The following is a 22,276-nucleotide window of genomic DNA, read 5'->3' on the forward strand; positions in this document are numbered from 1 at the left end:
TTCCAGCTTCTCCCATCTGAAGGGTGGCTTCTGGTTCTTGGCCTTCCTGGACTGGCCTATCAGGAGGTCCTGCATAGGAGCTGCCTTCTTGGTGAAACCGGGTATGAACCTTCGGTAGTAGCCTACCAACCCGAGGAACTGCCTCACTTCCTTTACGCTGGAGGGGCTTGGCCATTCCTTAATTGCGGTGATCTTATCAGGGTCGGGAGCCACTCCTTCAGCACTCACCACGTGTCCCAGGTACTGCACCTTTGGCTTCAGGAGGTGACACTTGGAGGGTTTCACCTTTAGGCCGTAACTTGCCAGAGCTTCGAACACTTCCGCCAGGTGTTTCAGGTGGTCCTCGTAGGTCTTGGAGTAGACGATGACATCGTCCAGGTATAACAGGACCGTCTCAAAGTTCCGGTGTCCCAGACAGCACTCAATCAGTCGCTGGAAGGTTCCTGGTGCGTTGCAGAGTCCAAACGGCATGCAGGTAAACTCGCTAAGTCCCATCGGGGTGGTGAATGCGGTCTTCTCCCGGTCCGCCTCTGCTACAGGAACCTGCCAGTACCCGCTAGTGAGATCCAAGGTGGAGAAGTTAGCAGATTTTAAAGCAGCCAAAGACTCCTCTATTCTTGGTAAGGGGTACGCATCTTTGTGTGTGATACGGTTAATTTTCCGGTAATCTACACACATTCTCATGGTGTTGTCTTTCTTTTTGACCAAGACTAGTGGAGCTGCCCAGGGGCTACAGCTATCCCTGATTACCCCAGCCTCCTTCATGTCTCTAAGCATCCCCTTGGCGTGTTGGTAGTGTGCAGGGGGTACGGGTCGATACCTCTCTTTTATGGGAGGATGGTCTCCCGTGGGGATTTGGTGTTCTACCCCCTTGACTCGCCCGAAGTCTAACGGGTGTTTACTAAACACTCTCTCGTACTCTTGAACCACCCGGTAGACTCCCTGTTTCTGGTGGGAGGGAGTGGAGTCAGTACCCAAATGTAGTTGCTGACACCAATCCTCCATTATTTTCGTAGAGCCATTACCTTCCTCCGGGTGAGATGGAGGCAAGGGTTCCACAGACTGTATAGAATTTTGGTTGATAGTATATAATTTGGCTAGCGTAGCATACCGGGGCAGGTATACTTCCCTTTTCCCGATATTTATTATGCGAACGGGTACCCTCCCATGGCGTACATCAACTACCCCCCGGGCTGTCAAAATGGTGGGCCTACTGTCTGAGTAGACTGGCTCTACCATGGCCTGGTAATCTCTACCTCTCAGACCAATAGCTGCCCGGCACCAAATCATCATTTCACTTTTCGGGGGTATGGCAATAGGGAAAGGGTCACACATTCTTACGCTACCAATCTCACCGCCGGAGAGTTCCACTTGTTGCCGTCGCATCAGTGCCCGGATCTCTTTCTGGAGCACTCGCTGCTGGCCGGAGCTGGCGTTCTTGGCAATCTGCTGTAAAATGAAAATCACCTCTGCAAGACAATTTTCAATCACATTAGTTCCTAGAGTTATCTTTGGGTGACTCTCACGTTTGTCAATGTCCACAATGATCAGTCCCTGTGCTGCCAGTTCGACTCTACCGATTTTAATGGTCACCTCTTTGAATCCGATCTGTGGCACGGGTTGACCATTGCTGGCGATGATACTCAAGTCATCGTCAGGGTAGCGGGTTATATCCGAGTCATTCCAGTACTGCTTGAAGAGCACGTACGGGATGGTGGTGACCTGTGACCCGGTGTCCAGTAGGGCACTCATAGGGATGCCATCCAGTACCACAGGCAAGACTGGACGTCCTCCCACATATTTGTCGCGCCAGTTCGATGGGCCTGGTGATCTTTTTCCTGGGGGTTGGCCCTCTACCCCAGGTTGTGCCAGTTTAAAGGACAGTACCTTGCCATATGTCCGGGTTGATTGCAGCGGCGGCAGATGGGTTGTCCGTCCTCGTTGTATCGGTCGCTGGGTCTTCCTCTGGCCGGTGGGGTCCTCCTTGGTCGACGCCACGGGATGTCCTCCGGTCCGGATGCCAGCTGGATCTTCCCTGGAATGGAAACCTGTAAAGACTGCACAGTTCGGGTTAGCGCAGCAACGCTTTTAGCTAGCTCTTGGACCTGATGGTGCAGGTCTGGAGCCGGGTCATTGTTCAAAGCCTGCGCGTCAGCTCCCACAGGCCCTGCCGACAAGGGCGCCGCCTCCTGGTGGTAAGCGGTAGTAGGGCGCCTGTGGGTCACAACGCCACCCGGTGCCGGTTCTCGGAGCACCCGGATGGCTCTGTCCTTGAACTGTGCAACGTCCAGATGAGGATCCTGTAAGGCCATTGCCCGCAACTGGGTTCGGTGGGCATTGCAATATAGTCCCTCTATAAATTGTTCGGTCAACAGCCTGTCCTCGTTTCCCACGCCGTCAGGGTCGGTCTGCTTAATGGCTCTCAGGGCCTCTTGTAGGTTTAGTGCATAGTCCCTTATACTCTCATGTGCTCGCTGCTTGCACCCATAGAATCTAAGCTTAATCTCGGCTGAGGTGCGGGTATCAAAGGTGTCCCTCAGCCGGGTTAGTATCCCTGCGACAGTCCTCCTCCCAGGTGGCCAGGACTTTACCTCCCTTTGGGCTGCCCCGGTTAGTTGGGCCACCAGGATGCTCACTTTTTGCTCCTCTGTGAGGGGGTACACCTGGAAGAGGCTATCCAGCTTTTCTTTAAAGTCATTCAGGGTATGTGACTCCCCTGAGTACTGGGGTAGCCAGGCTGCTCCCGGGATATAGGGCATGGTGAAAGGCATGACTGCAGCAGCGGTGGCGCTGGCGGGGGTTGAGGCAGTGAAGCTCTCCTCCGTATCCGACATCCTCCTCCCCCTTAGTGGACCGTGGCCTACCTCGCGATGATCCTCTTCCGTAGGCCGCGGCTCCGCAGTGGATCGTCAGGGTTGAGGACCTTCCGTCGCGCTCCTGTGACGTCGGCGTCTGCTGGGCTCCTTCCAGGACCTTACGCAACGTCCGGACGTGAGGCGGGGCTTCAGTTCTCGCGCGCTTTCGGAGTCCACGCCCCTCTTCTTCCTGCGCGGCGTCTTCAAGATGGCGTCCAACGGCGGGAAAACTCCACGGAAGGCGGGAAGAAGGCTGAAAATGGCGCCGGATGGCGGGAATCTTCACCGATAGCGGGAAGAAGGCTGAAGATGGCGCCGGATGGCGGGAATCTTCACCACTGGTAAGTTTGAACAGTCTTTCTTTTTCAGGCACGCAGTACCCGGTGGTTGCGGGCACGAAATCCTGCCGACTACGCCAAAAGTTGACGCGCCCTGGGCCTATGTGATGTAGCGTTGCGCACGCAGGGACTACCCGGAGCCGGATCTGATAGGGGTAGTAGTCTCGTGGCTGTGACCCGGTCCGTGCCCAGGGAGTCAGACTAAGTGGCGGTATATTAGCAGTAGATGTAGGACGACTACGCCACCCGTTGAATGCAGCTATGGAGCTGCCGCTGCAGGGCAGACCGCTGAGGCCGGTGGTAGGATAGTGCAGCGTAAATGGTATAACCCCCAACGGGAGGGGTATGGCCTCAGGGCAGCCGACGTGGATGATGGGGGTAGCAGGAACCACTCAGAGACGATGCGTGTAGTTCAGGGTCTTTACTGGTGACAAAGATAGACCCTCCCGGAGTACTTGCTAGCGATCGGGGCCTGGTCAGTCCTTGAGCAGATGGGATCTCCCCTGGCCAGGCGGAGTTGTAGGCCTTCCCAGCTAACTGTACTCTTCTGGCTACCTTGCTAGAGTCGGGTAAAAGTAGCCCACGTCCCTGAGTGTACCGTGTGGTGCTCACCCGTATGGCCGGTGACTCGGGGCCTTCTATTGGCTTCCGCTCCACGATGGCGTTGCTGGTCCCACGCGTGTGACCGTGCCTTCGGGTTTCTGGGCCAGAGGACCTGCAATCCCCTGCCGGTCGGTTTCTGCTGCTGGGTAAGGATTAGTCCCCACAGCCTCGGACTCCGGGTCCGGTGATAACTTCTCAGTCAGGGCGAGCTCTGCAGCTGCCAGCCCCTGACTCCTTGTAGCACTGCTCCCACAGAGCTCCTGTTGTTTCTTCCTATGCTGCTTCTCTTCTCTACTCTTGTTCTCTCTCTCTCTCCTAACCCTGCCTCAGCCCCAGGTTTATATAGGGGAAGTTCTTCCCCTCCCAGGACTGGGCAGGAGGTGTGGCATGCATAAGATCCCTGACCAAGAGACCTCCCACCTGCTCTCAGACATAATATTGCTATTATTGTGGAGACCAGACCCCTGGGGTGCCACACATGCACAGGGACATCTCAGGCCTCGCCACCTCCAGAACTGTGCGTCATAAGGTTTTGGTGGAAATCGTGACGTCACAATATTATGAAATTATGAGCATGTGCAGAGACGGAGCAGTAGGAAGAGGTGCCGGGGACCATACATAGTGTATTTTTTCTTTTTTTCCCTTTGTGCCTGCCCCTCTATAGATAATCAAAATGGTGGCTAGCTGTATTTGAGCAAAGCAAATTGCACAAATTACATATTGTAGGGCAGGGTTCCCCAGCTCCAGTCCTCCAGGCCCACCAGCAGGTCATGTTTTCATGATTTCCTTAGTATTGCACAGGGGATAATTCCATCACCTGCACAGGCAATAATTCCATCACCTGTGCAATATTAAGGAAATCCTGAAATCATGACATGTTGGTGGGCCTTGAGGACTGGAGTTGGGGAACCCTGTTGTAGAGAACACAGATCTTTCTAAAATTGGAGTATTCCGCTTGAATAAATTCACCCAACTCTACTCCATAGCCCTTAAGTGCAGATGCCAGCGGCCTCCTAGGATGGCGGCAGTCTCCTTGGATGGCCGCTAGCCATGATACAGGAGCAGATGGGAGAGGTTGGGAAGCGTTTCACTGTTGGGTAACACACAGCGGACTCTGGATTATGACTGAAAAGTAAATAGATGGAGAAATGTAACTTATTTTTTGTCCTACCATATCTGCACGTCTTGTATTAGGAACAGAACAATATTATGCACGACCAGAAATTGGACATCCTGAAGAAAATGCTGCAGAAGGAAAAAGAACAGTTACAGGTTGGTGTCTGTGAAGGTGTGGATGTTGTAGGTTGTTGCTTTATTCCCTACAAATCTGTTGAATGTCCCTCTTGATTCTAGTCTTCCCAGGAGGAGTACAACAGCGCACCATCTACGCGGCTTTTCAAGGAAATCCAAGACACAAAGAAGCACATACAACAGCTCCAAGAACAATTATGTAAAACCAAATCTCCCACACAGGTCAGTAGAAAACATGTAGTCAGCCATCCGGGAGAGAAGTCCTAAGTCTCCAAATCCCCCACCATCCACCCACACGTCCTGTATGAGATCTCTGATCTAAAACTCCCATGTGTATTGGCGGAGTGGGGCTATAGTGTTATAGGCATCAAATTGATTGTATGTACCACGAGCATGAGGCCTTAATGCGAGCCACCATGATTGAAATCTTACCATATGAAGCTTGCAGTTGTGGAAACATCAGAAAGGGTCCCATTCAGCCAGACTATCCGTCATCATTCTTAAAAAGAACCTGACAGATGACACATGCTGCCCTATCTACAGGCATCTTGTATCAGGCACTAGCTGCATGTTCTCAGCCAGGTAGGTTTAAAGAAGTTGTGCATTACTTGGACAACCTCTTCTCATACGCCTCGCTTGGCCCCAATAAAATCAAAAAGCTTATACTCCAGTACCGGCACTGTTCCTGTGGTGTCGGCACTCGCTCTCCCTGGGGCTTCCGTGCGGTGTTGTGACACGTGACCCCAGTGCTCAATCAGCGCTGGAATCACTGTCCCCGCCTCCTGTCGAATTGAACATGAAGAGGAAGTCAGAGATCAGCTGCAGCCCGGACTTCCTCTTCATGTTCGATTTGTCCGAAAACCAAGACAGTGATTCCAGCGCTGATTGAGCACCGGGGTCACGTGTCACAACACCGCACGGAAGCCCCGGGGAGAGCGAGTGCCGACACCACGGGAACAGTGCCAGCATAGGAGGTGAGTATAAGCTTTTTTATTTTATTATTTAGATCAGAAGAGGATGTCCTAGTAGTGGACAACCCTCTTTAACTCTAAAATGTGGCGGAGTATCAGAGTAAAACGTACTTTAAAAGCTGCTGTAGACTAGTCAGACAGGCAGGTCCCCAGACCCACCGCGCGCTGCTCTGGATTGACAGTTCTCTGCTTACCTGTGCATAGAGGTAGATGGATTGAGATATAGTTTTGGGAGAAAAGATTCAGTATAATCTGTGTTTTACTCATGTAAACTTCTGCTCTTTCTTGGGTTTTGGGTCCAGTGGGCGGTCCATCAGTGACTGACAGCTTTGTTTTACATACATAGATGGCTGTCAGTCACTGAGAGGACCGCCAACTGGACCCAAAACCCCAGAAAGAGCAGAAGTTTAAATAACGCCCAGGTTATACTGAAGGTTTTCTCACATTATATATCCATCTCTTCCACTCCCCCTACTCTATAACATGGTGCCTACAAATTGGATGGCATTTTGATGGTGAGTGGTTTCTTTTGAGTGAAGGAAAAAAAAAAAATCGGAATTTTGTAAAAATATACAGTACAGACCAAAAGTTTGGACACACCTCATTTAAAGATTTTTCTGTATTTTCATGACTTTGAAAATTGTACATTCACACTGAAGGCATCAAAACTATGAATTAACACATGTGGAATTATATACTTAACAAAAAAGTGTGAAACAACTGAAAATATGTCTTATATTCTAGGTTCTTCAAAGTAGCCACCTTTTGCTTTGATGACTGCTTTGCACACTCTTGGCATTCTCTTGATGAGCTTCAAGAGGTAGTCACCGGAAATGGTTTTCACTTCACAGGTGTGCCCTGTCAGGTTTAATAAGTGTGATTTCTTGCCTTATAAATGGGGTTGGGACCATCAGTTGTGTTGTGCAGAAGTCTGGTGGATACACAGCTGATAGTCCTACTGAATAGACTGTTAGCTGCTTTTTTCTTGCCATAATACAAATTCTAAGTAAAGGAAAAACGAGTGGCCATCATTACTTTAAGAAATGAAGGTCAGTTAGTCCGAAAAATTGGGCAAACTTTGAAAGTGTCCCCAAGTGCAGTTGCAAAAACTATCAAGCGCTACAAAGAAACTGGCTCACATGAGGACCGCCCCAGGAAAGGAAGACCAAGAGTCACCTCTGCTTCTGAGGATAAGTTTATCCGAGTCACCAGCCTCAGAAATCGCAGGTTAACAGCATCTCAGATTAGAGACCAGGTCAATGCCTCAGAGTTCTAGCAGCAGACACATCTCTACAACAACTGTTAAGAGGAGACTTTGTGCAGCAGGCCTTCATGGTAAAATAGCTGCTAGGAAACCACTGCTAAGGACAGGCAACAAGCAGAAGAGACTTGTTTGGGCTAAAGAACACAAGGAATGGACATTAGACCAGTGGAAATCTGTGCTTTGGTCTGATGAGTCCAAATTTGAGATCTTTGGTTCCAACCACCGTGTCTTTGTGCGACGCAGAAAAGGTGAACGGATGGACTCTACATGCCTGGTTTCCACCGTGAAGCATGGAGGAGGAGGTGTGATGGTGTGGGGGGACTTTGCTGGTGACACTGTTGGGGATTTATTCAAAATTGAAGGCATACTGAACCAGCATGGCTACCACAGCATCTTGCAGCGGCATGCTATTCTATCCGGTTTGCGTTTAGTTGGATCATCATTTATTTTTCAACAGGACAATGACCCCAAACACACCTCCAGGCTGTGTAAGGGCTATTTGACCAAGAAGGAGAGTGATGGGGTGCTACGCCAGATGACCTGGCCTCCAGTCACCAGACCTGAACCCAGTCGAGATGGTTTGGGGTGAGCCGGACCGCAGAGTGAAGGCAAAAGGGCCAACAAGTGCTAAGCATCTCTGGGAACTCCTTCAAGATTGTTGGAAGACCATTTCCGGTGACTACCTCTTGAAGCTCATCAAGAGAATGCCAAGAGTGTGCAAAGCAGTCATCAAAGCAAAAGGTGGCTACTTTGAAGAACCTAGAATATAAGACATATTTTCAGTTGTTTCACACTTTTTTGTTAAGTATATAATTCCACATGTGTTAATTCATAGTTTTGATGCCTTCAGTATGAATGTACAATTTTCATAGTCATGAAAATACAGAAAAATCTTTAAATGAGAAGGTATGTCCAAAGTTTTGGTCTGTACTGTATATTTAAAAAAAGGGTGGGGTTTGTGTCACCATTTTCCTTGACCCATAACATTTTTATTTTTCCATCAATTGAGCTGTCTGAGAGTTTGGTGGGGTTTTTTTTTTTTTTGCGTTTTATTGATTACAATTTGGGGTTACATATGACATTTTGATATGGGTTTTTTTTTTCTTTTTTTTTCTCCCTCATTCTGGCGTTTACAGGTTAATTAATTTTATTTTTTGTGGATCAGACTTTTACATACATGGTGATGCCAGATATGTTTATTTTTTGCATTTCCTTATTAATGTGGGATAAGTGATTTGATTTTTTACATTTGCTTTATTTTTCTTTTTTATTCATTTTTAGATTTTTGAAAATGGCTTTATTTTTTCCTTTTTTTTTTTTTTTTTTTTTTTTTTAGTCTCCTTAGTGGGCTTCAACATGGGATTGGCAGTCGCTTGTACTATATACTGCCATATCACAGTATTGCAGTATATAGTGTATGTCACGGTCCATCAACTCAGTGTGTACCTGAGCTTCACAGGAGTACCAATATGGCAGCAGAAGGCCCCTGGTTGCCCTGGTTAACCTATCTGCGTCCCATGGTCGCAGAGGGCTGATGGTACAATGGCTGGTACTCGCAACCACCAACATCCATTACATTTAAATGCCACTGTCAGATATTGACAGCAGTGATCATAGCTTGGCTCCTGTCGCCGCTGTTAGATGCAGGCCATGTAATATAGCTGGGGCCTACAGCATCTGGAGGGAGCTCTGCTCCTGAGCCCCCTGCACACATGGGAACCCCCCAATCACATACATGTACATGGTTTTGCATTTAGATGTTAGACGTCGAGCACCTCTGTGGCCTGCTCCCATGGAGCCTTCTCTTTATCTATGGTGTAGGTTAAAGCCATCGCTCCAGATGTCTCCAGTAGTTACTTTGCAACATTTCGAACCAGTTTGTTTTTTTAGAGTTTTCCCTTTAATTTCCTCTTTCCTCTCCTGGAATATTCTTGACTATTCAGTGATCAGCAAAGTTCTTGATATAACATTTTAATCTGACGCCGGTATGCCAAGGTCTTTGGAAATTGTCTTGTCTATTAGACCTCTAACGTTTTGCTCTGCCCAGATGGCTTTCTTGTCTTTGCTATTCTGAGATTAGAACTGGCCATAATAAAGGGAACCTGTCATGTTACAAATGATGTCTGATCTGCAAGCAGGATATTATAGAGCCGGAGGAGATGATCAGATTGATAGGTTCTTGAGAAATATTTCAGTATAACTTACTTTGTACGCAGTGAAATCCCTGGTGTTTGAGTCCAGTGGGCGGTCTCTCTAGTGATTGACAGTCCTCCCTGTATGACTGTACATGCAGAGATAGTTGTCAGTCACTACTAGGAATGCCCACTGGTCAATTTTTTTTTTACTTGCATGTAATTGGGACTAAAAATGATTTTTGCATCTGGGTTTAAAGATTTTGCACAGTTTACCTTCTATAGCCACTGTGTTGTAATATTTCTAGCTGGCTGCAGAATGAGGTAACTGCGAATCCGTCATTCAGCTTGCCAGGACCTTCTGGCGGATAGTGTGTAAGTTTATCTTCTCTAAGCTGACTTATGACCACAGACCACATCAAAGTTGACTGTTAGTAAAAAAAAGAGCCTGTAATTGCAAAACTGTGCAAAATGTTAAATGCAACCCAAATGCAAAAATGATCATTAGCCCCAAATACATGCATTTAAGTAAAAAACAAGTCCCCAGAGGTGGACAACTCCTTTTTATTGAATGTGTAATATGGTCAGCGTTTATGTACATGTGAGGTGAGTATATCTTTGCAATGTAAAAGCAGTTGTCTGGGCTTGGGGTACAAGTCTGCAGTTACTTTGTGACTGCAGACTTGTGAATCCTCACAGCAAATGCACCTCACTGTGAGGTTTCTAAGGTGCCAAGAGTGGCGGGCTCGTGACCACAAGTATGTGACTTGCATACATGCTGTCACGTGCCAACAAGACTTGCGCGGCCTTGCTCAATGCAGGTGTATTGAGTGAGGCTGGACACATCTAGTTGGAATGTGGCCGGAAATATGCAAATCACATACTTGTGCTCACATGACTGCCTGCTTCCAGGACTGGATAATTAGTGTCCACAGACTTGTATCCCAAGGCCGAACAACACCTATAAATTAATTAATGTATAGGTAAATAATGTACAGGAATAGAAGCTGCCGCCTAACACAGTTTACAGTATAAGAACGCCATTCTTTTCCAACCTGTTACTGTCTCACCTGCCGCCCAGTATAATCTATATCTTCTGCTGGCAGATTAATGAGCTTGATACTTACTCCTCTGACCAGGATCGTTGTGATTACATCATTGGCGATGGATCGCGCCCAAGCAGTAATGTTACAGATGTGAGTAATGAGCCTGCTGCGCAGTTTTTATGAATGGATCCAGGATCTCTACACTAGTTTCCTATCACATGGGGTGTTATTTTCTGATTACAGCTGTCAGGCTTTTTTCTAACTTGATTCTTTATACTTTATTGCTGCATTTTGTCTTTGTTTAGACATTGCTTCCGTAACTCCCATTTACTGCCAGCTGCAATGTAGCAGCCAGGCTCCTCTGTTTCCGTAGCTCCACTTGCTATAGTCAGCGCCTGGACGGAGTTATTCCGTCACACAGTCCTCGCTGTCCGTATAGAGAGCAGGTAAAGGAAACCGGACGCAGTGGGACTAATTCCATTAAATTTATCAGATTTATCACAGTGGCTCATGCTGAGTGAGAACATTATCAGCACTGGACACTTCTATAACTCTACATTTTGATTGGATTAGATGCCAAAATGTTGCCACACACTGACTTGTTTTAAACCACATTCATTCCAAGCATCACAGAGTTGTCGAGTGAGTCACAAAAAGTGTCCATAACCCTCAGTGAGGCTCCACAAGCGGGTGCAAAATCATTTTCATCCAGAAAATTTAGATTTTTTTTTTTTCTTTTTTGTCGTCCATATGTAAGGTAGCTTTAATTCTTATTTGGAGGCTAGCTTTAACCCTATGCTATCCCAGACCACCAGGGAAGGTGACAGTGAACCTTGATTTTTGTTGTTTACTTGTGGGTTCTAAAGGGAGATCAGATATTGTTTTTTTATTTTTTTTTTATTTTGCAAATGTAAAATGTACACGGTCCCCAATATTCACTTTTTGGAATTGCACTGGATATTACCTAGAGCTTTTCAGTAATCCAGCAAATCAGCAGTAAGAAGTCTCATGGCTGCACCTGTGACCTCCGCTGCTCAGGGCCTTGGCCCCCTTTTATACCAGTTTTATGTATAATATGGCTGAGTTTGTATCTGGGTTCGTTTTAGGAACAGACAAATAGAATTAATGTCCAAAATGGATCAGTAGCCTAACAGATGCAAACAAAATCAGAGGGGTCTCATAACTATTTCGGAGTCTGTCTGTTCCGTTGTGTGTCAGTTTTTAGAATGGATAAAGTTCTGCACAGTGTAACACTCCCTAACCCAGATGGGAAAAAGGAAATCCCCGAACACAGGTGCGAACCTAGTCTAAGCATTGATAAATGATATATTTTCTTTTTGTTCGTTCTTGTCTAAGCACGACATTGATGGTGTGCTGTCTAGTAATCCCTATTATTTCCATCCATCTTTACAGAGCCCAAGCAGTGGACAAAGAGAAAAGAGTTTTCTGGAGGAAAGCCCTGAGAAGAGCGAGTATCTGGATACAGTATGTAGACACACGGCTGAACTTCCAGCATCTGAGCCTCACCGTTCATTTACACATTACATGTTTCTTACTCTGTCAGTAGCAAAAGTCTCGGCTAAATCCTATAACTATTGTTAACTGTGCACTTTGGAAGCAGTCTGTAATCTGCATGCATTGTACTGTGTGTTAGTCATGGTAAATTGGGAAGACGTCTCTGCTGGATGAGTGTGCGACAGCAAGACCTGAAACCTCTGCTTTATCTGCTGCATGTATTTGTGGGGATGGTGTAAGCCCCATTTATGCACATTGTAGCCAACTATGTTATAGATATTTGCAAAATGTCATCTTGCTGTATGTTAGGGGATGCAAAAAAACTACATAATGTCTCTAATACCACCGTCATTGAGTGACATCTGAAGCAGAGAGTCGGTTAGCTGACTTGTTCACTTACTTGCTCTCTTGTCTTCTTGCTTGAGGATTCTCAGTCCAGCATGGGAAGTCCCTCTGCTCGCTTTGCACACAGTATTATTGGTGCTGAGGATGAAGACTTTGATGCTGAACCAGAGCAGGTATGAAACAGTTTATTTTACTCACTTATATGGCGCCAATAATTCCACAGCACTGTACAGACCTCATCATGTGCTCATACATTGCTTATTGCCTTAACGCTCTCTAATTTTATATATATTTATAATTCTACATTTAACACAGAATTATATATTATCCTGAAAAGTTATAATAATTTGCATCTTGTATGGTTTAGTATTTGCCTTCCCCAGCATTTACGTCTCGTGCAAAGAAATCAGACTTGCATCGCAGCCGTCTGGCCCCTAACTAAACACCACTGCATTACTCGGTGTCACCGGCTCTGGACCGGCTGCCCAGCACCGTAAAGTGCTCATCTCTAGTGTTGAGCGAGTATGTTCTATTAACCCTTTCGCCGAGTATGTGACCGCTTTATTACATGTGAGGAATGTCTATTTCTTACACATTCCTCACATGTAATAAAGCTGTCAAACAGTTGCAAATCATGCACACGGGAGCGATTCAACCATATCACCGAGCAGCTGTAAATACTCGGAGCTCGGCCCGAGCATACTCGAATAGAACATACTCGCTCAACACTACTCATCTTCTCTTGCTTCCCAGCCGTCTTACTTACCAGGAGGTTGTGTGCTCCTGACTGATCTTCCCAATGGAGCTTGTAAGATGCTGGATCTGGCCATCTTGAGCGCCCTTGTTCTCCTCTGATGCTGCAGGAACAAAGCTGTGTCTGCTTGCACAGTTTGGGCCGGTGGCTCAACCCTAAAGCTGGTCCGATCTGTCAGTTACTAAGGAGTGCAAATCCCCAGAAAACGAGAAGCTGGATGGCTGGGTAGCGGTGCTTTTTTGCTTGACAGATCATTCATAACAGTAGCATGTTGGCACTATGTGCTCTCCAGTGCTGCAAGCAGATGTTGCTTTACCTCCGCAGCATCAGAGCAGTGCAGGGGCACTGAACATGGCTTGAACTGAATTTTCTGTTGAGGTTTCATGAAGTATGACCTACAAGAAACAAGAAAAAACAACTTGAAAGCATATAGGTTAAAGCAATTACAATATATACTTTCTCTATTAACCACAAGAATTATCTTTTTAATTTTGAACTCAAAAAGGTACAGTATAGAAAATAACAAGAACAATGAAATGTAGGGGGAGAAGAGTTTGGAGTGAGGGGAGAATGGTGCTATAGAGAGAAGGAAAGTCCTACAGTTATGGTGATCATATTGAGTATAATGATACATAAATGTCCAGGGTATAGTATAGGAGTAAGGATGGGCATCAGAGATTCTCTGTGTAGACAGGGGTTTAGGTATTTGAGAAGAGATTCCAACTTGTCTTAAACCTGGAAAATGATCCATTTGTTCCATTGCTCAAGAAGTTTTTCACCCACTTTGACTCCTCTTTGTACTCAACAATATCAGGAACTCTTTTATAAGCTAATGTCTAGATCAGGGGTCTCAAACACGCGGCTCGCGGGCCGCATGCGGCCCCTCAGGCTGCTTTATGCGGCCCGCAGGCACAGACCCCTTGACGATCCCGACCTGGTCCAGGAGGAGCCGCCGACAGCAGCGCTGAATTGCCGCGCAGAGACAGTCTCCCAGCACAGCATTTCCAATGCCAGCTGCTGGCCAATCAGAGGCCAGCAGCTGATATCTGCGTTTCGGCGCAGCGAGTATGACGTCATTGCCATATGCAGATGTCAGCTGCTGGCCTCTGATTGGCCGGCGGCTGACATTGAAAATGCTGTGCTGGGAGACAGTCTGTGTGCGGCAATGCAGCGCTGCTGTCGGCGGCTCCTCCTGGACCAGGTCGGGATCGTCAAGGGGTCTGACTCTGTGGTGCCTGCGGGCCACATCTGCAGGAAGGCCGCCGAGGGAACGGAGGACAGGTGAGAATCATCTTTTTTTTTTTTCTATTTTATGTGTGTGAAGAACAACACAGGGGGCACATAGCCACAAGATGGGGACCGGGATGGGGCACATAGCCACAGGATGGGGACCTGGATGGGGCACAGAGCCTCAAGATGTGGACCTGGATGGGACACATAGCCACAAGAGGGGACCTGGATGGGGCACATAGCCACAAGATGGGGACCTGGATGGGGCACATAGCCACAGGATGGGGACCTGGATGGGGCACATAGCCACAAGAGGGGACCTGGATGGGGCACATAGCCACAAGAGGGGACCTGGATGGGGCACATAGCCACAAGATGGGGACCTGGATGGGGCACAGAGCCTCAAGATGGGGACCTGGATGGGGCACATAGCCACAAGAGGGGACCTGGATGGGGCACATAGCCACAAGATGGGGACCTGGATGGGGCACATAGCCACAAGATGGGGACCTGGATGGGGCACATAGCCACAAGATGGGGACCTGGATGGGGCACATAGCCACAAGATGGGGACCTGGATGGGGCACATAGCCACAAGATGGGGACCTGGATGGGGCACATAGCCACAAGAGGGGACCTGGATGGGGCACATAGCCACAAGAGGGGACCTGGATGGGGCACATAGCCACAAGATGGGGACCTGGATGGGGCACATAGCCACAAGATGGGGACCTGGATGGGGCACATAGCCACAAGATGGGGACCTGGATGGGGCACATAGCCACAAGATGGGGACCTGGATGGGGCACATAGCCACAAGATGGGGACCTGGATGGGGCACAGAGCCACAAGATGGGGACCTGGATGGGGCACAGAGCCTCAAGATGGGGACCTGGATGGGGCACAGAGCCTCAAGATGGGGACCTGGATGGGGCACAGAGCCTCAAGATGGGGACCTGGATGGGGCACAGAGCCTCAAGATGGGGACCTGGATGGGGCACAGAGCCTCAAGATGGGGACCTGGATGGGGCACAGAGCCTCAAGATGGGGACCTGGATGGGGCACAGAGCCTCAAGATGGGGACCTGGATGGGGCACAGAGCCTCAAGATGGGGACCTGGATGGGGCACAGAGCCTCAAGATGGGGACCAGAGCCACAAGATGGGGACCTGGATGGGGCACATAGCCACAAGATGGGGACCTGGATGGGGCACATAGCCACAAGATGGGGACCTGGATGGGGCACATAGCCACAAGATGGGGACCTGGATGAGGCACATAGCCACAAGATGGGGACCTGGATGGGGCACATAGCCACAAGATGGGGACCTGGATGGGGCACATAGCCACAAGATGGGGACCTGGATGGGGCACATAGCCACAAGATGGGGACCTGGATGGGGCACATAGCCACAAGATGGGGACCTGGATGGGGCACATAGCCACAAGATGGGGACCTGGATGGGGCACATAGCCACAAGATGGGGACCTGGATGGGGCACATAGCCACAAGATGGGGACCTGGATGGGGCACATAGCCACAAGATGGGGACCTGGATGGGGCACATAGCCACAAGATGGGGACCTGGATGGGGCACATAGCCACAAGATGGGGACCTGGATGGGGCACATAGCCACAGGATGGGGACCTGGATGGGGCACAGAGCCTCAAGATGGGGACCTGGATGGGGCACATAGCCACAAGATGGGGACCAGAGCCACAAGATGGGGACCTGGATGGGGCACATAGCCACAGGATGGGGACCTGGATGGGGCACATAGCCACAAGATGGGGACCTGGATGGGGCACATAGCCACAAGATGGGGACCTGGATGGGGCACAGAGCCACAAGATGGGGACCTGGATGGGGCACAGAGCCACAAGATGGGGACCTGGATGGGGCACAGAGCCACAAGATGGGGACCTGGATGGGGCACAGAGCCACAAGATGGGGCACAGAGCCACAAGATGGGGCACAGAGCCACAAGATGGGGCCCTGGATGGGGCACAGGATGGGGACCTGGATGGGGCACAGGATGGGGCACAGGATGGGGCCCTGGATGGGGACCTGGATGGGGCCCAGGATGGGGACCTGGATGGGGCACAGGATGGGGCACAGGATGGGGCACAGGATGGGGCACAGGATGGGGACCTGGATGGGGACCTGGATGGGGCACAGGATGGGGACCTGGATGGGGCACAGGATGGGGACCTGGATGGGGCACAGGATGGGGACCTGGATGGGGCACAGGATGGGGCACAGGATGGGGACCTGGATGGGGCACAGGATGGGGCACAGGATGGGGCACAGGATGGGGCACAGGATGGGGACCTGGATGGGGACCTGGATGGGGACCTGGATGGGGCACAGGATGGGGACCTGGATGGGGCACAGGATGGGGACCTGGATGGGGACCTGGATGGGGCACAGGATGGGGACCTGGATGGGGCACAGGATGGGGACCTGGATGGGGCACAGGATGGGGACCTGGATGGGGACCTGGATGGGGCACATTGCCACAGGATGGGGACCTGGATGGGGCACATTGCCACAGGATGGGGACCTGGATGGGGCACATTGCCACAGGATGGGGACCTGGATGGGGCACATTGCCACAGGATGGGGACCTGGATGGGGCACATTGCCACAGGATGGGGACCTGGATGGGGCACATTGCCACAGGATGGGGACCTGGATGGGGCACATTGCCACAGGATGGGGACCTGGATGGGGCACATTGCCACAGGATGGGGACCTGGATGGGGCACATTGCCACAGGATGGGGACCTGGATGGGGCACATTGCCACAGGATGGGGACCTGGATGGGGCACATTGCCACAGGATGGGGACCTGGATGGGGCACATTGCCACAGGATGGGGACCTGGATGGGGCACATTGCCACAGGATGGGGACCTGGATGGGGCACATTGCCACAGGATGGGGACCTGGATGGGGCACATTGCCACAGGATGGGGACCTGGATGGGGCACATTGCCACAGGATGGGGACCTGGATGGGGCACAGAGCCTCAAGATGGGGACCAGAGCCACAGGATGGGGACCTGGATGGGGCACAGAGCCACAAGATGGGGACCTGGATGGGGCACAGAGCCTCAAGATGGGGACCAGAGCCACAGGATGGGGACCTGGATGGGGCACAGAGCCTCAAGATGGGGACCTGGATGGGGCACAGAGCCACAAGATGGGGACCAGAGCCACAAGATGGGGACCTGGATGGGGCACATAGCCACAAGATGGGGACCTGGATGGGGCACATAGCCACAGGATGGGGACCTGGATGGGGCACAGAGCCTCAAGATGGGGACCTGGATGGGGCACAGAGCCTCAAGATGGGGACCTGGATGGGGCACATAGCCACAAGATGGGGACCAGAGCCACAAGATGGGGACCTGGATGGGGCACATAGCCACAGGATGGGGCACAGAGCCACAAGATGGGGCACATTGCCACAGGATGGGGACCTGGATGGGGCACATTACTACAAGATGTTTTCCATTATTACTATATGATGCTAATTGTAAGACAATATTACTGTATGTGGCCAATTGGGGGAAATAAAATTGTAAAAAAAGTAAAAAATTAAATAAAGCATGAAAAAATATTGGGCACTAAAAATGCTGTTTTATATGTAAACTAAAGTAAACACAAAAAAGTGCACGTTTATTATCGCCACATCCATAACGACCCAAGCCATAAAAAAATAAACACGGCAAAAATGTTCAAAAGGTGTATACAAAAAAAATGGTATCACTAAAAATGTCACATTGAACAAAGAATGCGGCCCCCCAGATTCAAATTTTTTCCATGTGCGGCCCATATACCCAGCCGAGTTTGAGACCCCTGGTCTAGATGGTGCAAAACACCGGACATCCTTCATAAAATCGATAACACTCATTTCCCTATTTGTTTGCATTGCAATTTGGCAGATAGGCACTCCAACCCACATGCCCAAAAATTCAACCCTTATGGGAAAAACCCACAATTTTGTATAGAAATGATCTATACAATTAAAGAGTGTCTGTCAGCACAGAATGACTGACTGTTTAGGCCACGGCCCCGCTATCAGTATTCGGTCAGTATTTTTTCTCAGGAATGGGAGCCAAAACCAGGAGTGGGTGATAAATGCAGAATTGGTGACTTGTTTCTATTATACCTTTTCTCTGATTGTTCCTCACCTGGTTTTGGCTCCCACTCCTGAGAAAAAATACTGACCGAATACTGGTAGTGGGGCCGTAGCCTTAAACAAAGTGCAGGCGCTCGGGGCACTCTTGGCATGGCCATACGGTTCAGTGCACCTTCCCGCCTACTTGTTTTCCATCCATCTCTGCTCTTCTCTGGATATATAATGCCAGAGCTGTCAATCAAAGAAGAGGAGGAGGGTGAAGATCGAGGGAAAATGGGTGGGTGGGAAGGTGCACTAAACCATTTGGCCAAGGCCAAGTCATTCTGTTCTGGCAGAGTCCCTTTAAGATAAAACTCACACCCTGGATTAGCCTCACTTTATATAGATATCTCACACAAATATCTACATAACAGATTGATCATTCTACATTTTTTCGATGCCACTAAAGCCCTTATAGTAAGACACTCGAAGGACGCATGCCTGGCTGCCAAAGTCTTAATGCAACTTCAGCCGTTCTGTATCTTTTTTTAGTTTTATAATGTTTATGGCTAAAGTTGAGTTGTGGCCACGTTGGCCATCATCTGGTCTCCCTGGTATTGTCAGTAAGTCATGTAGACTTCGGAGTACCACGTCTGCCTAGTCATGCCAGTGGATATGTGACTATATAGATTTGCCCTTCTTTTGCTCACTATCCTATAAATGGTCTTAGTTCTGTAATAAGGAGAACAGCTCCAGGTTATCCAGATTCGGTGCTTACTTGTCTGTCTTCTCCCAGCAGGTGGCTGACCAGTGTAGCTGCTTCCAAAGCATGGACCTCCTGAAGTCTCACCCCGCGCACCTTGCAGTTTTTATATTCCATGTAGTTTCTCAATTTGACCCTGCACCTTTGGTAGGTAACGGAAGACATGAAAAGCATGAAACTTTAAAGTGATGTTCCACCTTTTGATTAACCTCAGCTTTATAGACCGAACATATAAAATCCTAATAAAACCTCTTCATTACCGGCTGCTGCTCGTTGCAGAACTTACTATGAGATAATTTGTATTCTGCCTATGTCTCGCGTGCGGCGTACCCGGCATAACCTGGCTCATTAACACCTGAACGTTCAAGTAGGCAGATTACTATGTGAATAGCTAATACATGGACAGGGTGTCAAAAGTGTACATCCATTTGCAAAACCACTTTTCCTGTAATTTAATAATGGTAAAATAGCTTGTAGCCTGCTGCTTTGCGGTTACCTTTGGAGATGCCACACTGCATATATTAATGCCTCCTTTGCCCTAGCGATGTGAAAGATTCGGTGGCCACCAGTAAGGGTAGCATCTGCTAATACATCCTCCCTGGGAGGCTGGTGACACCACTGCACACTTGTCAGACGCTCCTTTTATGATGCTGACAACATATCTTATATTTCCTATCCTTCCTGACTGGCTCATGAATTATCCATTAGTTGATAAGCTCACGAAGCCTCATGAATTAAAATTTAAATGACCATAAATTGGCCAAAAACTGTTTTCAGTTGTTTGGAGTTTAGAATTCATATGAATATCTGAATTTAATGTTCCATTTTAGACCGTCCCTGTTACTTCAGGTGACCTTTCTGGATGAGCTGTTTTTTTTAGATGGGAGAATTGATTCTCTGGACTCCGGTCCATCGGCTAGGTCAGTAATCTGCGACCTCTGAACCGGACCCCTGCGAATCTCCTCTTACCTCCCGGCATCCCCAGCTCTTTTATTGATTAGTCTGGTACGATGTCATCTTTGTCGCATGACTCACATACTCCGTCACGTCAGCCCGGCTAATCAGAGGATGAGCTGGGAGTACCAGGCCGTAAGGAGATTCACACGGCTCACGTCCAGCGATTACCGACCTGACTAATAGACATGGGAGAGTCAATTCACTGGTCTCCAGTCCTGCCTTGTGTGTGTACATGAGGAGTAATGGTATTTTTAACCATTATAAGACTTGTACATGGTATTTTTAAGCATTTTTTGGAGTCTCTGTTTTTAATGTCAGTTTTCTCAGAACTGTGTTCCAGTTGGAGGCTGAGACCAGCTGCTCTCATAGGGGGAAGCAGAGTCTTCTCTATTTCTATGCAGAATACCCCTCAAAAGTAGCATGAAAGCCAGTATACGACTGCAGTAAGCAGCGTTGCTGTGAATCCAGCGGTGTGCTAGGATATAACACTAGAAGCTGCAGCAGCATTTTTCTCAATGACTTTCTCGCTCTATCTCCCCTTCCAGCTCCTTAGACAGTTACCTCCTCCATTATTAAACAGCAAAATTGTCTTTACTGAAGATTGATTTTTGCCGTAAATTTAAAGCGCTCCGTGCGTTTTTCTGCAACAAACTAATACATGGTTTGTTACCTTCTTATACTTCCAAAGTGTTCACAGCTTAAAAGGACTTTGGTATTGATGGCCTATCCAGAGGTTAGGTCTTCAGTGTCCATTGGTTGGAGGTTCGCTCCTTGCTCCTCCACCCATCAGCTGTTTGCAGCTCCTTCAGCAGCCACATTTCCGCAGCGCCAGAACAGCTCCGCAGACCATGTAGTGGTCATTCTCTGATGCTGCAGCCCGGCTCCTACTGAAGTGAATGCTAGCTAAGCTGCAGTACCCCAGAATAGCACTTACACCATGTACGGAGCTGTGCTGTTTTGGCTCTGTACACTGCGTAAATCCGGCTGCCACGAGAGCTGCATACCTCAGATAAGTGGGGTGCGGGAAGTCAGACACCTGACTAGCTGAAAAGGATGTTCGGAGGATAGGTCCTCACGTTTATAATACCTGTGCAAGCTGTTTTGTATCAGTCATGTTCTATCATTATTCTGTCCACCTTTCTATTGTAGAGTAAATAAAATGAATTTCCTTTCATGCCTTGGTGACAGGCCGTCTGATAAGATAGATTACAAAAAGTTGCTTATTTTGATGCGTACTATTAATTTATGAAATAAAAATTAAAATAACGCTTTCACTTTAAAGAAGTTGTCCATAATTTAAAAAAAACCCAGCACCAAAGGTGTCCACAGGTTGTGTAGTGCTGCAGCTCAGCCGCATTCACTGATGGAACCGCGGGGCACTACCAGACACCTCTGTGGTCAGGCGTGACACTTTTAGGAAAGAAGGCAGACATGTTTGACTAATCCTGGAAAACCACTTCAAATAACTGTACTTTCTGGAAAGCAAATAACATGACCTGTTGTGTTTCCACAGCTCTGCTACCTATATGGAGACCTGTATCAGCAAACCAACCCAAAGGAAACGCGCAGAGTATTTCTTGAGTTCTATCAGTTCTTCCTGGAGCGGACAGCGGTGAGAGCGAACGTGCAGTCTACTTTAACTATTACTTAGTTTCTTTTTATTGTAAAGCGGCTCTGTTATTACCCTTGCCAGCCCTATAACTTTATTAATCTCCTAGTAATCATTTGTGAGGTCACATAGCCATGAGGGTGATCAATCCTGTATATGTTGATCACCTTTGCTTTGCCTTTACTTTGGTCACTGAGCCCTGCAACATCAAGAGCTAAAAAGTATTCCTTAAATGGAATCAGTCATGTCCAAAAAACACTACTTAAAGATATAGTGTTAATCTGCTGATCTATAGCTTAAAGATCCTGCCTGGCTGCCTTACTGGAACAGCGGTTACATGGAGAAATGAACTTGTAGATCCCCCGCTGCAACCACTAGCTTCCATCATCGGGGAAGTGCAGGGAGCTATTAGTCACCGGCACTACACTGAGTGTCCTGTAATCTCTGCCCATCACATTGACAGTGTGCACCGCAGTATGTGTGTGCAGATTGAGCTGTCAGTGTGCCAGTGAGTGTTG

General features: G+C 48.5%; 1 protein-coding gene across 4 annotated transcripts in view; it reads left to right on the forward strand.

Moving 5' to 3' along the window:
* Positions 1-22,276, forward strand: part of ARHGEF12 (Rho guanine nucleotide exchange factor 12) — a 176,144-nt gene that overhangs the window by 61,509 nt on the left and 92,359 nt on the right. For 2 of the 4 annotated variants that reach the window (XM_073656646.1, XM_073656649.1), the window contains 7 exons: positions 4,991-5,068; positions 5,150-5,269; positions 10,521-10,610; positions 11,874-11,945; positions 12,401-12,493; positions 19,226-19,339; positions 21,663-21,761. In XM_073656646.1, coding sequence (XP_073512747.1) covers positions 4,991-5,068; positions 5,150-5,269; positions 10,521-10,610; positions 11,874-11,945; positions 12,401-12,493; positions 19,226-19,339; positions 21,663-21,761 — 666 coding nt within the window. The remainder of the gene's footprint in view (positions 1-4,990; positions 5,069-5,149; positions 5,270-10,520; positions 10,611-11,873; positions 11,946-12,400; positions 12,494-19,225; positions 19,340-21,662; positions 21,762-22,276) is intronic. The other 2 variants (XM_073656647.1, XM_073656648.1) reach the window with 2 other exon arrangements.

The sequence above is a fragment of the Phyllobates terribilis genome, unplaced genomic scaffold (genome assembly GCF_046119375.1).
Source record: "Phyllobates terribilis strain yellow unplaced genomic scaffold, ASM4611937v1 Scaffold_12__6_contigs__length_324123572, whole genome shotgun sequence".
NCBI classification, from domain to species: Eukaryota; Metazoa; Chordata; class Amphibia; order Anura; family Dendrobatidae; genus Phyllobates; species Phyllobates terribilis.